General features: G+C 42.4%; 1 protein-coding gene across 4 annotated transcripts; it reads right to left on the minus strand.

The window, feature by feature from the left end:
- Positions 1–4,319: 4,319 nt before the first annotated feature.
- LOC113021334 (zinc finger protein 646-like) lies at positions 4,320–17,642 on the minus strand. Of its 4 annotated transcripts, none has more exons than XM_026165947.1 (7): positions 17,353–17,642; positions 14,801–15,096; positions 14,460–14,706; positions 12,385–12,474; positions 9,595–9,801; positions 9,372–9,506; positions 4,320–5,959 (listed from the first exon to the last, which is right to left on the minus strand). In XM_026165947.1, the coding sequence occupies exons 1-7, from the start codon at positions 17,485–17,487 to the stop codon at positions 5,792–5,794; spliced, it is 1,278 nt and encodes a 425-aa protein (XP_026021732.1). In that variant the 5' UTR covers positions 17,488–17,642; the 3' UTR covers positions 4,320–5,791. The 4 variants fall into 4 exon arrangements, with proteins under 4 accessions (XP_026021732.1, XP_026021731.1, XP_026021730.1 ...); XM_026165946.1 differs by having other exon boundaries at positions 9,324–9,503; positions 17,353–17,641; XM_026165945.1 differs by having other exon boundaries at positions 9,324–9,506; positions 17,353–17,641.

Below are 17,642 nucleotides of genomic sequence, written 5' to 3' on the forward strand. Positions count from 1 at the left end.
TTGTAGCGTGGCGTTGCTGTCAATCTCATGCTTATGGTTTTTGTCAAACATGGCAGACTTGATTGTGAAAAAAACTAAATGTTTTTATCTGCTCAAATTGTGGAAAAAACTTGAAAATTAATATTTCAATATTCAGTGATACTGAAATAATATTTTGAAATTCTCACAATAGCAGGCTGTCAGTGTTTGCTTCCGTTTTTGGAGGTCAAATGTTAACTTTCAAACATGTTTAGGATTTTAAAACCAAATGAGACATCGTATGACACAAGGCTTCACTTCCTGTGCCGACATGGAAACAGGATGTGCTGTCTGCCACTAAGAGAAGCATCATCATCGGGATGATGACAAATCCTTTGTGTTCGAGTGAAATCCTGTTTCTTCGTTTCAAGGAAAAACAAACGCACGTATAATTATGTGGTAATATGCAACTGATTTTATAGAGGGCTGCAAACAAGCTGTGAAGGACATAAACATGTATGCGTGCATGCAAACGTATGCAAGTGTATTTGAAACTTTACGGAAACAATAACTGAAGTTGTTCTGTATTTGTCAAAGCAAGATTGGCAGCAAACACTGTATAATCTGTGCACAGGGGACTGAATACAGACTGTTTCGTTGTGGAATGAATGAAAAGTACAGACCTGTGCGTGCACACCAAAGCTGGAATACATCTGCACCGTGTGTATGTCTCACTGATGTCTGATGATGAAACTGTGGTAAAGTTTTTCTTGTTACCCGGTGGCTTTTTCCTGGGAAGTGTTCAGCTGCTATAAGCGATGTGAAGTATTGTATTTGTACAACCGAGCAGAGTGAGCTTTACAGAGCTGCAGAGTCAAACAGAAAGTTTCCACACAGCAGCCGGGAAAAGATTGTACAGAGAAATCAAACCCCAAAGTTAATGCAACTTAACTAACTTCGTTAAAGCTGAATGGGAAGCCGTGTGAATTCATGAGTAAACAGGATGTCGCCTGAGAGCACCTCACTGAAGCCTTTTCCACGTTTCTTGGGACAAAAACTCGAAAACGACTTTCTACGTGAAATGAGATGAAAGCATTGATCACGAATCACAGCTCCGTGTGAATTATCACGATCAAAAGCATCGTTTGTGTCCAAAACAGATGCAGCTCCAATCAACTAACTGCCACTGGTCAAATACAAAAAGACATTTAAATGGCTGGTTGGATTTTAGTTAATGTGAAATAGGTTAAACAGAGGGGGGATCCGGATCCTAGATCTAACAGTCATTATGGTCGGACAGGATTGGATGACCGAATTAAAAAAAGAAGAAGAAGAAGGGAATTTAACTGTTTGTGTATCGGACTCACCGGCTACGACCTCGATCAGAATAATAGTCTCTCACGCGGTGGACAACGAGAAGACCCGGGGACGAGACCTTTGAGCAAGCACGCAAAATGGAGTGAGGGGGGGTTCTACTCTGAAGAACCCGCTGATTTGAAGAAACAAAACGGCCATGACGACTGAATTACTCTGTCAACTGAAAACGAGGCGGTATAACGTAATAAGAACAATTTCATGAGCGGAAATGGGCGGTTTTATTGAGCTGTAAACTCCTTGCAGTGGGCTATTGTTTGGAAATGTTGTGTTTACAATTAGCATGAAATGGCATCAAGATTTAGAAGTCAGAAGTAAAAGCAGCACAAGGATGTAGGCGGAACTATGTACTCTCTAAAACTGTTATTCTTAAGTCAACTTCCTTTTTATCCGTACAAATCCTTTAGACAAGAATCATCCCGCCTCATATGCTGTACGAACATTTTATTTTATTTTTTAAATCTCACACTGCCGCATTTAAATCTTGGCAATGAAGCCTAAAATGACATAAGCTTTGTGTTCTGCTTGTGATTGGAGGTTGCAAAGTAAAACAGCCCACAGTAAATTTGCTGCATGCGGCTTCTGTCCTCTTCTCCGACCCATTACCGCCACCAAGCGGCTGACTCAGGTCGCTGCACTGTGTCGTTAGGCCTGAAAGAGGAAGTCGAGGCCTTCAACCGGGAGGCCTGTCGAGACGCAACAGTCTCAACCAAGTAACGCAGAAACGTAATCATTTGCCTGAAATAAAGTACTTAAAAAACTTTTTTCTTCATAAAAAATATTTAAATAATGGATTTCGACTTTTTCATTTTTCTAAACGGCTCTTTTCGGCGGTCATATTTCTTCGTTATTAAATGGATAACTTATAGAAAATATTATCTAGATTATTATCACGCATTAAATAATATTATTTTATAAAATTTATACAATTTAATTTGTAACAACCCACTCATATTCAACGCATATTTCGATTTTGTATTAAACAAACAAAGAAAAACACGTTTTTGAGTCGTTTAACGCACCAACACAGCTGCTAATATTACACGCCCTGGTTCGTGCATCATTGGTTGTCGGGGTCAGGTATGGCACACCGGTCTGTAGGTGAGTCAGCGAAAAGGGGACAATTTGGATCCGTTTAAACACGGGAGTCAGATCCACCGAGGCCCGCACACGCTGAAAAATCCGAGCCTGGTCATCGAAACGGCGAACGATTTTTCAACAGTGACCAGCGTCCATATGGAGCAAACGCTCCATCCACTGACGAGTGGAAATTAATTCACTGCCAGCCGCGCCGGAGTGTCGCGCGGCAGGAAAGTTCACAGGCTACCGGAGGTCCGACAAGGACGCGCGACCGGCTCATTCACTTCTCCATCAGATGGAATACAATGCGCGTTCCCGGCATGTGCACGCAGTCTTATACACTATATGGACAGATCAGACTTAACGTGACGACACCTGCAGACTTTAGACTGACATAATAAACCAAATCATTCCCCTCTTTATAAATATTTCATCTCTTACTGTAAGGCTTCCCGGTTTTCCGATTGATCACGTTAATGATTGTGATTATTCGATTAAAAGATGTCGCTGCAGTGTAAACGCCCACGTCCTTGTTGTACAACTTTAGCCTACTTTCACGACCAAGGCATTTAATCACTCTCCATTTAAATAATCTGCCTTCCCCCCTTTGTTTTTAGAATTCAGTATATTAAAAAAAAATACAAATTCCTCCAAGTAACGTAACGTCCTTCCATCCCAGTACAGCGGTCTCTTATCACGTGGCTTCAGTCCTGACTGACTGGAACCTTTAAGATATAATACATGCTAACGTTAGAGAGACAGTTTTTACCCACAAAAAGCTAAATGCAAACATCCTAAAGTGCCCATTACTTCATATGGGGCAAACCTGAGGTTTGAAGCACCTTACCATTCAACGATTTTCTTTTCTTATACTTATCAGACTAACATTCAAGCTGCACTGTGCCGCTTGTTTTCACATTCATCTGGGCAGACAAGGTTATCACCTGGATGTATTTGACATCAAATCCTAGTATGAATTTGGACAAGAATGACTTGGAGTATTGAACTGTTATATGAAAATTCATAGATTTAGCATAAGGACTTTCTGGCAAAGTCAAAAAGTCTTTGTGGGGAAAACCTTTGTGGCTTAACTGTTAAACTACAGACACTTACCTGAAGACCATTTGTCATGTGACCATGTCCATGCAGAAGACCAGGCATCTTCATCTGATTAGCCATTCATTCAAAAAGTTCACTTTTATTTGAATTAAAATATAAATCAGTGCTTTGGGTGCATTTCAGACAGTGATGTGATGAGAAAACAGATGTGAGAAAGAGCTACACATTTGTTTGCCTTGCTCTCCTTTTCTCCCCCAAAATTCAGAAAATAAACTTGCCAAATCCATAAACCCATCATTTAAAGTTTATGGAGGTCACAGAACGAGAGAAATGAAATGCTGTTTTTCCACAGAGGTCTTTAGAAATATAACAAGTCCTCTGCTGGGCATTACAAAGAGCACAGGTTTAACCTCTGAATATTTCAAACATAAAAATCCACCTAAATGCTACATAATCGTTTAAATTAACCCGCATCTTGCAAATATACACACCCCTGCATAGGTCACTAAGAAAACACAGCAGACTGGACTGATGTTAAACAGCAGCATATTACAACTACCTCATTTACATCACAGGTCCGATTCCTCGGGTCCCATTTTGCTCATGTGTGGACTATGATGACAAGGATGAAAACTTACTTATTCTGCAATTGTAGCTGCATCACAGTCTTCAGCAGGGGTTGGCTTTTCTGTCACACAGAATTTAATACTTTCCAAAACTTCAGGCAACTTTTAGACTCTGTAAAGTTGAGCGTGATCTCTCAACAGCTGCTGTTGAGCAAAGCAGAAATTCTACTTCCAAGTCAAATATTTACATCTATGTCCTCTCTGTGAGAAGAGCAGCACTGATGGTGATAATAATAAAACATTTTATTTGTATAGCACTTTTCTAAATACTCAAAGACACTTTACAAGGATAGAGAAAGCAACAATGAAAACATATGAATAAAAATAGAAACAACTTTAAAAAGAGAAAATACAATGTCAGTAGAACTGTGGGTATTTCAATGAACACCATGTTAGCGAGAGATAATCTAACAGAACTACATACTGGAGCCAGTCTTTCACTGTCAGATTGGACTAAATTCTTATCAACTTGGCCAGAAGTGATTGGCTGCTTACTGAAATCTAGGCTTTAACTAAACCCTGGGAGTAGTGAGTCAGGTGGTGTCTTGTGTGTGTTTGATTTTTCCCTACAGGAGCTGGAGGTGTGTGGGAGCCAGGCCCGGTGCGACCGCTAAGTCACTGGTGATGGCGTGAGTGAGTGGTGGTGGGAGGGGGTGGCAATGTCACATCTTTACAGCAGACACAGCTCTCGGTAGAGGGGTGGAAGTGAGACCGTGATAATTATACAGCACTTCTTCAAATGCTTCAAAGTGAAAGGAACAAACCTGGTAACAGTCAGTTTGGAACAAAAGGGATGGAGGCTCGCTGTTATCTTCTAGATTTGATTCCCAGCCAACATATTATTAAAACTACAATAACCACAAACCACCAGTTTAGAAAAAACGTGAGCTTTCAGTTGTGTGTTAAAAGAACAGCGCCCCGACTGTCCTTGTTCGGTGGCTTCAGTCTCCACAGCACACCTGAGCTGAGCGGGCAGGAACAGGGAGACATGGGTTTTTTGCAGAAATGTTTCTTTTGTGGTCCTTGCTGAGAGAACGGAATTCATTACACCTCCTAACGCACAATATACACAATGTTCGTTCTGGAGCTCGTCCGAGGGGCGGGTGAAAAAAAAATACAAAGAAACTGTTCATGTTCCCTCCGTCCTTACTTTTTCCAGAAACCTCATTGGACGAAAAAATAAAATAAAATGATGTTATGTTTAAAAAACTTTAACAATTATTTTTACAACTTGGCGCCAGGAATCCATTATCATTCATGGGTTTGGAACACACTCTTAATAAAAATAGGCTTCATTTAACATACGGAAAAGGTGGTGGGAGACACTACTCATAATGGGAAGGATAAATATTTCATAACTAGGGTGATAGAGGAGGACGAGGGAGATAAATTCTTAGTGAGGACAGATTAGGAGACAGACATTTTAACTTATATCCAGTACATGGCATAGATCATACATGAGGGTCAAGGCAACACATCGTTTTAAACCTAACTACTCAGTAATCAATCTCAACTAGTTCTCAACGGTGCCCTCCCCCAATCCCAAACAACGTTCCAGAGGAGGACTGAAGGAAAAGGCAGGCGTCCGGCAGTCGTCCGTCCTTGACGCTGGATCTGAGAGGGTCGGGGTGGAGAAGGAGGGTGTGTGGTCATAGATGTGACGCGAACAGGGAGGTGTTGGTTCCCCAGGTGTCTCATTGGTTGTAGAGGGAGCGCTGTTCCCAGGGCATGGCCTGGATGGTGCGTGGCACGGGGGAGGGCTTGAGTGTGGGCGCTCCGTTCGGATGAAGGGAGTGGCCGATGGGGTTGATGGTGGTGAGGGGTCGCTGGGGGGGCAGAGAGAAAGTGTCCTGGTGCTTCGGCTGGAGAGGGAGGTGGAGAGACAAAGAATTGTGTCACTGGTGCAGAAAAAGAGTCGGTGGATGAAATAAAACGACAGTCATGAATAATGCAGTGGATGTACGAGGAGAAGGCAAAAGGAAAGAAGTCACAGCGATGCATGAACGGTGGAAAAAGCCACTGCAAGGGCACAAAACACAAAAAGCAATGGCGGTGCAAAAGCTGCAACACAACACCTGACTGCTGTGATATATATCCTCCCTTCTTACTCAAGTGGAATTAAACCATCAGGGCACAGTAACTCGTATCGAGAGTTAACTCCATTTTTGACTTGCTGTGGGAATGTGCACGAGTGGACGCGCTACACAGAAGGAAACGGGCAATGTTTCCTGATTTAATGACGAGAGCTTCGTTTTTGGTCGACAGTGTTTCTTGTTTTCGTTAGTTTCCACACTGACTTTGTTTATTTTAGTTTACCATTGAAAAATCTTTGGTTATTTCACTGCTTTACTTCATGAACACTCTTACAGGTGGTTCTAGAACAAGAGTCCGTGTTAAATAAACTTCACAGTCAGTCCTGTTGATGTTATTGTTTTTATAAACAGCATGTTGAAACACTCGACCACTCTATGAAAGACTAAGCCTGGACAGTCTAATACAGGGGCCAGCAACCTTTAACACCCAAAGAGCCACTTGGACCCTGTTTCCACGCAAAAGAAAACACGGGGAGCCGCAAATACTTTTTGACATCTAAATTAAAGATAACACTGTATATATTGTTTTTTACTTTCATGCTTTGTGTGAACAACTAAGGTGTGTTGCTTAAATCCATGAAGTGCTACAGAGAAAATTACATTTTATTTATGTAATTAACACATTTTGAACTCTTAAAGAAATATAACAAAAGGAAAGACACCCAGCTGAACTAAAATGATCCATGTAGCAAACAAAAACTGTTGTGAGCCGCCACCCTTATATCGCCTTTGGGCTTTTGGAGCCTTGGCCTGGCTTTTAAAAAAATAATTGGAAAAAAAGCACTATGCTGCTAAAAAAATAGATATTTGCAAAATTCTGCCTAAATATGTATTTTACCTGGTTAATGTGTGTGGCGGGGCGTGGTCTGCAGCGCCGCTGCAGGGGAGGAGGACGCACCTGAGCGGCACCTGCAATCACTGCCGTGATATGTTTACAACGGGACTTCTGTTCCTGAACCTCTGCGCACAGCGTCTGCAAATCAGGGCTGTACGAAGTCACTTTCATCTTTACGCAGGACTGTAAGCTGTCGTCTGTGAGGCGTGAGCGGTGTTTGTTTTTAACATAGTTCACGGTGGAGAACAGCTGCTGATATAATGTGGATCCGAAGATCCATAACTGGCCTACCTGGGGTTGAAAGTCTCGATAAATGCACGGCGTTTCGGCGGGTATACCGGCTTCCGCGAGTGTGACGCTTATTTTGAGCGATGAAAAAAATAATAGAATATAATTTTATTTTCATATTTCAAAATCACAATAATCTTCCAATTTAGAACTACAAGTTAAAAAAGAACTAACATAAATAAAATACACTTCAGCTAAATACTTTTCCCAAACCACGTGGAGCCGCACTATAAGCACTAAAGAGCCGCAGGTTGCCGACCCCTGGTCTAATAAAATAATGGCACCAAAGTGGAAGAAGAAGGCTGTGGGTTCAAATCCTACAGTCTTCAGCAGGTTTTCTCATTTCTTTAGATAATATGACAAATTATAGCAGCATAAATATATTTTAAATACTCCAATCTTATTTGTATGCCTTGTTTAGAAGAACTAGGCATTTATTCTTTTAATCATAAACTACTCCAAAGAAGGAAAACCTTTACATTTGAAAGGTTTTCTACACAAAGACTTAACAAAACTGTTTTTACACTGATTTTTCTGCCTTTCAATCACAGGTCCTGACCGTCTGACCCGGAACATGTTCCTCCAGGGTTTTTAGAAGTGTTTGCAACAGATCTATGTTGCAGATGTCCAACTTTTTTAAACTTAGTTTTGGACTGCTGTATGAACATGGATGTCATAAATATGTTTCAGTATGTGATGGTGTAAAGCCTAAAATACAACATGGAAACGTGCAACACAAGCTCACAGGGTGACTGGTGTGAAAGAGCAGAAGGCACAGCCCCAGGTTACTAATGTTAGAGAGCCTCATACCGCCAGTGAAGGTCCACAGGTCACAGCCCACGACAAAGGATCACCTTAGCAGCCACATTTTAGCCTGTTTTCTTTGCTGGCTGACTAATTGAAAAATGAAATTTCTACCATAATTGGAGGCCGTTAGTAATAAACATCCTTCTTACGGAATGTCAGTATTTGATTCAATACAATGATTAAGGTTTAAATTAAAGCCAGGAGTGCTGCTCAGATGGGCTTATCAGCTGACAGGACATGGAAGAAGATCAGCACTAAACTGGCTTTATTGTTTACAACCAAGCAATGACTGAAGCCCTTTACTCCTGTATTGTTACAGCATTACTGTAAAGACCAAGTTAACACTAACATGTAGTATAATAATACACTAGAGTCAGTGAATCACTGCCTGTGTACGTGAGGTTACAGACTGTGAAACTACCTGGATTCTTTTAATAATTTTCCTTAAATTAGAAAGCTTAGAGTTTTACATCCTAACCTAAGTTACAAGTGACCACGTTGAGCAGAGGGTCAGCTAAAGGTCAGCTCTGAATCACACCCTGTACAGCTATGAAGGGGGAAGCTATTCACAGACACCCAAATCATTTTTGTACCATGCTGTAAAACTTGTTCATTTCATTTCTGAAGTTGAGCGTTCTGACACGGGACTCAACCATCGTTGGCACGATGAGAACTTCTTCCTGTTACCCAGTAATAAACTCTAAAAGCCTACAGTTGTTCTCTTCGGACAGCGCTTTAAGATCCAGCGTGGGTCACGGATTCGCCGCTACAGAACTTTCCCAGTGTGAGCACTTCACAGAGAGTGGACACTGAAGGAGAGCATCTTGAAGTCTGGCTCAGTGGTAGCTTTGCGCAGTTCTGCTTACACAGCTGAAAATGACACGTACAGTTAACCGACACTAATTTGGCGTTGTGCAGACAGACGGTCCGCTTCACTTTGCAAAGAGGAAGCCACGAACTTGCCACCTTTATCATAACAGAAACTCATTTCTGTCTCTTATAGATGAAACTGTTTCCCAATAGCAACAGAAAATGTTTCTCTGCGACTTTGTCAAGAGTGAGAAAGACCTGTGAGGAGAAGCTCCTGGTAGAGAGAGTATTATAGCACTAGTCTCTCTCTCCTGGTGTTATTAGGTAAGATAGAGGAAAGGCAGCTAGCCAGCAGAAAGCAAACAGCGAGTGTGTGGCGGTGCTCTCTCATACCATGGGGTTGGCGCTCAGCCTAGTGTATCCTGAGCTCATCTCCTTTACCTCAGGCACCAGGGGCTGAAGAAGGGAGTAGGAGGAGGACGGGGTAGCACTGGACGAGGAGACGTGTTTATTGGAGGACGAGCTCCTCATGTTCTGCTGGCTGGCCTGAGAGGACACCGAGCTGGGGCGGCCCTGCTGAGACACAAAGAAAGCTCGACGTAAACGCCGACAACAACAGAGCTACGAAGAAACAATCGCTCACCAGAGCTCCTCCTGACATTACCTGGTGGGGGTCAGGAACAGACTGACTAGCCACGCCCCCACCCTGCCCTCCTTGGGACATTGGTGAGACGCAGTGAGAGGGGAGAGGTTCCGGCTGGCCATGTCCACCATGCGGTTGCATCATAGAGTTAGCATTATTCTGCTGCTGTTGCTGTTGTTGCTGCTGGCGACGAGGTGTAGCTGAGAAGTTGGAGCGACGACCGCCGGACTGGATGGAAGCAAGGGTAGGAGGGAAAGACACAGGAAAGGGTGATTGTACCTGTCGTTAGACACGCTGTTAAACAGAAGAGGTGACAGATGAATGTGATGTTACTGTCGAGGTTGGTCTCAAACCTCTTGTGCTGTTCAGACCTGATTCTTCCACATCTATCTCACACCTTTCACTGCCCTGTCTAAACCTATTAATATGATGAAGATGAAGTGGTAAAGTTACACACACACCCACGCACGCACAAACATATACACGCGCGCACACACACGCACACATTCAAACAGAAATTCAGTATTTCTATTAAGGTTGCCACTCCTAAAACGGGACAGTCGACTCCAATCTCGTCTCTGTCATTTAATCACGGAAGACACCGTCGTCTCATCGTGCCGTCCTCCAACCCCGACAGCGTCAGGATTTCTGCTGACATTAGTTTAAACCTAACATGCTCTCTGACGGTTTCCCTGAGCAGCACATAAATCCCTCTCACCCATACCTTTGCCTCCTCACACCTCTAACAAAACGAGCTATTTTATGGGAATTTGTGGTTGGTTGATTTTTTTGTCTGTTTTACAACCTTCTCATCTTTGTGGATATCTCTCATATTTACTTTTGTCTACTGTTATACAGAGCAGTGACATGGAAGTGAAAACAAATGCGAACGTATGAGACTCGGGCAGTATTAAAGTATGTTTGAGTATTTAGAAATACAAACACTAATGTGTTTTTAATAATGTAGCATTGGGATTCTGTATTGTGCTGCCATGGCAACAGTAAGTACAAACAAAGTAACTGTTGCACTGAATTTAGCCCAGCTGATAAAGGTGAGCCAGTCAGGAACAAAGCTGCGTGACTTCAGCCCGCTGACGTCTGCTGCTCCAGCAGCTGTCTTCAGCTTTAACAGCCAGATGTTTCCTGAGCTGCTGATTTTCTAATCAGAAACAGAAATTTAAATCGACATGACTGAGCTTGTCTGAAAGCTTAATGTAGCCTGTGCTAAATTACAGTTTGGGCTACATACTAAATATTCAAAATGCGGCCTTCCACAGCAGGAAAACCACACGTATAATCAATACATTACAAGCTGCAAAGCACTAGAGATCAATGCACTGATAGGGCGTTTTCACAAACTCTCAGATTTAGTCCATTTAAACCAAAGTCTGGACAGTGTTTGACTTTGATGCTATTTATTTGTGCAAAAAGACAGTTATAATTCCAGGCGTGGACCTTTGGAGTAGCTGGTCTCAGCCCTGTTCCATCAAACTCTAGAACAGTTACCTTGATGGTTAAAACATGATCCGACCTCAACCCAACTACTAGTTATGGTAGTTGGATGCAACAGGTGTCCAGTACACTTTTGCCCATTAAGTAAATTAGGAACTATCCACTAGTCCACAATTCAACACCAACTTCCTGTTTTTACTTGTGTCTGCACAGACCTCAGACATATCTGGCAGGCTGAACATCCTGATGTGGTTTGTAGTGACACATTTTGGCTCGCCTGCTGTTTTCTGTGTATGAAAAGAAACCAAACCGTGGGAAAACGCTACAAGTACACAAACATATCAACTGATTCAGACCAAAGTAAATAAACCACAGGTCTGAGAACAGCAAAATTAGAAGTTGTTTAAAATAATAATTTAGCTCATGGCCTCTTTTGGTATCAATATATTTTTTTTTGTTTCCTTAATTTGCTTCTTTCTTTTCTGCAGTTTCCAGGACTGATACCGGCTGATGCTTGTTAAAATCTGCTGATACGTCACTGCATCCCTACAAGCAATGCACACTTCAAGCAGAGATGCTGCTCAATATTCACCATTCATCAAACAGCTGTGCAAAGCTGGGGTAGACTTGTGGATGTGTTAGCTCTCCCTGGCAGGGTTTGCACTGGATCTCATTTTTGCTGGTTTGTTTTGTTTTTTTAAAGAAGATGACTGCAGTAGTCTTTACTGTTCCACACTTGTGCTGTTTTTTCAGTTACCTCTGATCTCACAGCTCCACAAAAAAGTCAAAAGGTTTGCTAAGTAAACTGACGTCAACTCTACTTAAATATGGTCAAAGAAGTATTGTTACACACCTGCACGCCAAAATAAGTGGAAAAAAAGTAGAACCCATAAGGCTGTGCCTGCTGGTCACCGTCTCTACTTTTGATTGGATTGAGACGTGTCCCATGACTAAGGTTTAGTTTGAGAGTTCGAACATTGATGCTAGTACTAGCTGAAGTTATCCACTTTGGCCACCTTGCACTCCATCTCAAATATCAGCAGTCAAGTGTTAGGAAAAAAAAGACTCAAATATTTCTGTTAAGAGATTTTAGATGTTATAGTCAACAGCAAGCTCCAAATATGGAATCCAAAAGTGTAGAGTATACATTCTGTGAAGACAGCGCCAGGAAAAAAGATCCGATCTAAAAAGAACATTGTGATGGTTTTTTACTAAAGAGCCGCGCATACATCAGAAGCAGGCTGCATCAGGAATTTGATCTAAAATCTAAAATGCCCGTATGCGCTGGTTCTCCCTGAAACTGCCGATTCTGCCTCACACGCCACATTCACACACATGCTCACTCACGCTCACACCAACCTGGTTTTTGGCCGCGGCGCTGCAGCGGTGCTGGGCCAGGTCCAGCATGGTTCGGTAGCTCTTAAAGCAGGACGGGCAGTTGAATCGGTTCTTATGAACCAGCCCCATGCACACACAGACACACACAGACACACACATATAAGTTTGTATTACTGTACTTGTTAGGAAAATCAGCTGAAATGTATTCATTCTCTGTCATCTGAGCCCTGAGCCTTTCCCTAATCTCAGCCTAACCCTAGTCTAACCCTAGTGCCGCGGCACACTTCCACTACAGGAAGACTGGATAAACATTCTCCCAAGCAGGTCAGTGGAGAGAGGAAGGAAAACACAGTACAAACTACACTGTATTACATGCACACACACTTCAGTGTAGAAAAAGTCCTAGCCATACACATCAACATCCATACATGCCAGTGTTCCCACTAATATACATATACATACATATATTATTATATATATATTATTGACCCCCACATCTGTTCCAGCAAAATCAAGGAAACGTCTTTACAAGAAAAAACATAACACATTTTCTGAAAAATTAAAGTCTTCATTACTCTTCACTTCAAATATTCACCCAATGCAAAACTGGTGTGACACAACAGATAAAGCGTCAGTAGCTTTAAATGAGTGCATCGCTAATGTTAAAGGTTAACAGCTGTAACATGAGTGAAGAACAACATAACATACGTTTTGTTTGATTAGACAATAAGTGTGTTTTTGTCTGTTCAGGAGCATCTCTATCGAGCTCTAGAGCTACTTGAACGTAAGGGGAGTAAGGGGTAAAAAAAATGATATAAATAATCTTTCATATTGTTCTTTATGTTTTATTAAAAAAGATGCTAGCTCTGTTAGCAAAGTGTAAGCTACAGCATACCAAAGCTTCAAGTCAGGATCTCCCTGCTGCTGCTTCATCATTTGAGTCTTTTAATCGATGACGTGAGGCACGACACTAAGTTGCAAGATTACTCTTTAAGAGGTTAGCTAATGAGTGCGATGTTATTCCACAAACTAGTTACTGGGAACAGTTGGTTTACTAATGTGTATTTTATGTGCATAGTAAAGCTGGGAGTTTGTAACAGAGGACCCAGCAGATACAATAAGGTTGGCTTACATGGAGCTCACATTACATCAGTGCATTGAGCTAGCAGGGTCTGGCTTTTTCACTCTTATGCAGGTAAACTTACTTTATGACCAACTAAAAGCTAAGCTGTAATAACTGTTAGTTTCTCTGATGATGGTATAGCATTTTATCATGAAGGTGATCACACAGAACAGCTTTGTATTGATGTGCAGTGTCCCTTATAGCAGTGGTCCCCAACCCCTGGGCCATGGACCGGTACCGGTCCATAATTCGTTTGGTACCATGAGTTGAGGATCGAGTGGGAAATGTATGGTTTTCAGGGTGTTTTACCGTTTTTATCGTTATTTTGTTATAGTTTTTATCGTTAACTCGGTTCCCTGGGTCTTTTCCCGTGTGTTATGAATAAATCTTCTTCTTTTTTGGTACTGGTTTTATTTTGTTGTATTCATCCACGACACCTTAAAGGCCGGTTCGTGAAAATATTGTCAGACATAAACGGGTCTGTGGTCCAAAAAAGGTTGGGGACCGCTGCCTTATAGTTAAGAGGACAAATGGACCCAAAATGCACAACTCCCACAACACATCAACACAAGGGTCAAAGGGTCAATTTGTAACCAGTCTGTGTATTCATTAATTCATGCTAGGAAAAAAGAGAAAGCAGACTTCCCTTTAATGATATTCTATATTGCTCTACTTGTGTAATTACTTTACCACTGAAAATAATCCCTAACAAACTACATTTCCTCCTGTGAGTAAAGTTTAACAACTACGATACCCAGGTGTTTCAGGAAAACACTGAGCCTTTTTCTTTTAGATCACGCTGTAGAATAGACACACTCATCAGTGGGATGTGTTTTTGTAGCAAAACAAGTCACATTTAAACGCAGCTGCATTTTACATTTCTTTCAAATACAACACAAAAAACGGCTTCGAGAGAACTACAGTGTTAGTCACATCAGTTAAGCCCACGCTATCATCAGAAACACAGACCTACCTGGTTAGACACAGCAGCGCTGCAGCGATGCTGAGCCAGCTCTAACATGGTTCTGTAGCTCTTGCAGCAGGAGGGACAGTCAAAGCGGTTGGGCCCATCGTCGTGGATCCTCTGATGGTTACGGAGGTACCGGGCCAGGCGAAAGGCCTTCCCACACAGGTCGCACATGTAGCGCTTCTGACCGTGGATTCGCATGTGGTTGCGCAAGGACATGTAGTTGGTGTAGGGCTTACTGCAAAAGTCGCACCTGGGTTTTGGAGTTGAAAATGGCGTGAACATTAGTAACAAGGAAAGGAGTAGAATGTTTCATGCATTTACGCAAACAAGCCTCACGTCCCAACCTGAAGTCTCCGGTCTTGTGGGTGAGTTTGTGGTTCAGCAGGGAGCTGGCGTGTTTGTAGGCGCAGCTGCACAGGTCGCAGACGTACGGCCTCTCGTCTGATTCCATGTCGTCTGACACTGTTGTTGCTGGTGGCGGCGCCGGTGCTGGTGCTTGGGACTCCATAGAGAGCCTGGAGCTGGAGAGCGACGCTGAGGAAAGGCTGGAGCTGGAGAGCGATGCTGAGGAGAGGCTGGAGGTGGAGAGGGCTGCTGAGGATGAAGGAAGCTGATCGCACCAGCTGATCGTTGAACTTGGCTGTGACGGTAACGTTAAAGGAAATGTTAACACTAACTACATTCATACATTAAAGAAGAATGAGCAAAAATTCCTCAACAGCAACGCAAAAGACTCATCGATAAGTGCAAACGCTTGATTGCAGTCACTGCTACCAAGGCGCAACCACTGACTGTGAATTACTTTCTTATACAGGGCGAGGTTTTCTTCCCTTAAATGAATTCATCATGCAAAAAATTCAATCATAACACTTGTTCATAGCACTGGATAGTCTTGATATTTAATTCATCATTGACCTCCTCTCTCTTTCTGACCACTTGAAACACCTGACAAACCTGCACATGCAGCTGCCTGGTGTGATATGTGGATATCTGGGATGATAGACAGTTCTGAGACAAAGCTTTACACAAGAAAATTGCTAGAACACAATTCCAGCCAATCAGAGCCCAGATCTGACATAGCTTCAGTACCTAGTGGGAACATCTAAACACTTCAAATAAAGGGTACAGCCCTTCTTAAATATTTATTACTATGTATTAAACTTAAGCAACATTTAATTATATTTGCATTAAATGACAGCTAACGACTCTTATTATGTATTTAATACATATAATTTTACTCTTTCACGCATACGTATCTTCACATAAGTTCAATCAGTATGTTGAGAGTAAATTCTGAAAAACTACTGCAGTACCACATGTAGAACTAGACTGTGGGCCTAGAAACACTAGAACCAAACACACACAGATTCTGTGGAGACACTAACAACTCAAAATCCTCAGGTCATTCATTAGACTGACACCAAGCATAGAGCAGAATGGAGTAATTAGATAAATCAACGCTTGTGATGCTTTGACAGTTCAAACACAGGCCTAATATCAGCCTCTAATGTGTATCCCCAAATAAGATGTCATCTATCAATGGGACTCTCTGTTTATCTGTTGTGCCACATCAAGTTTTCCTTGCCCCCTGCCACAAAGGGGGTAATTAAAGAAAAAAGAAAAAACCCGCACACATTACAGCAGCAAAATGATGATGTTAATGCTCAGTATCACTATGACCATTCTTACAGCTAGTGCATCCCAAAAAAATTCACTACGTTAGTTGTAAGAGTCTGAGATGAACACCAGAACTGTCTGCTTGTGTGACAACTTGTTTTTTCACCCCCAGAGTGACTAAAACATCAGGACAAACAGAAATGTAAACATTAAACTTCCATATTTGGCACTACATGTTTGAGATGCTACGTGACAACACACCAGCAAGCGTTTTATTGTTTTTACATATCAACTCCTAAGGAGCTTCTGTGGAAGAGTATACACTGTGAGACAAATATCATGCTGGTGTGTCCACTTTACACTGTTGGACACTAAGGGAGAGAGGGGAAGGAATACAGAGTGACACACCGCAGAACGACTTCCACAAGTCACAACAGATGCCTTGGACCTAAAAGCTACGGGACGCTATGGGAGCTACAGTGAACTCAACGGTTCATACCCCGCAGGCCGTCCCACAGACTATTATGTTTCGATTCTAAAGATTAAAGTGTGGTTGTGGTCGCTGATAATCTGTCGGAGACTGAATGAAGTGCAGTCCTCCGCGGGGCGTCTTCCGCTCCCGTTTCCTGTGAGGTAGCCAGCCGTGTTTACTTTGCGCTGCTCGCTAATATTGTAGGCCTGATACATGTAAAACTGGTTCCACTGCCCAGAAATGCACGCTTGTTTTGGTCTTACACCAAAGACAGATTAACGTGTAGAAGTCTACACATTTAAACTGTTTTTCCAGTCTTGTCGTAATGTGCAAAGACTGCTGCTGGCTAAGCGTACTCTGCTTTGACTGAGACAGTGTTGTGAGAAGTTAGCTTAACCGCGGTGCTTAGCTGCTCCATCATTATTTTCCTAGCAGGTAGTCACTTGGTGTTTCTCTTTCCATGACAGCATGCGTGGACATAAACGTCCAATTTCGCCAAACAGTTTGTGGAGTTGTAACAGAAACGAAATTCAAAAGGAACGAGTTATTAGCTACTTAGCTCTGCAGCTATGAGTCAAACTAGGCCGGAAACCGCTCAGCATGACGTTAGCCGAATGCTAACGAAGCTGCTCTGTGACACAGCCTGCAGCTTCAGCTCACCCACAGACACTCAACCAAAACCCACGTGTAACAGAGAGGCTGCTCTAAATGCTTAGCTGTAAAATTGTCGCTCCACTAGTTATTTGGTGCAGCTATTTCTACCCATGGTCGCTAGCTAACAGTGATGGCAGCTGCTGGCTTTCTTACTCCGGAGTCGTTGGGGTCCTTTTTCCAGAACAATTGAGAGCAGTGGCCGAAAGACTCTGTCGATGTAACATAGTTCACCCCGTTTCTATCTTGGAAGTCTCCATGTGTGCTGCTGGTATTTGTCCGAGCGTACATCGTCGGTTTTCAGATTTTCGACTATGTTTTGTTTTTTTTAAGCTGAAAAGAAACAGGGCCGCTTTGTCGGGATCTTCTTCCGAAAAGAAAAATATTGTTTCTGTGAAATGAGCGTTTTGGCGGCGGGTATATTGAAGCGTATGGAGCATTACTGC

Source organism: Astatotilapia calliptera, chromosome 4, assembly GCF_900246225.1.
Source record: "Astatotilapia calliptera chromosome 4, fAstCal1.2, whole genome shotgun sequence".
Taxonomy (NCBI): Eukaryota; Metazoa; Chordata; class Actinopteri; order Cichliformes; family Cichlidae; genus Astatotilapia; species Astatotilapia calliptera.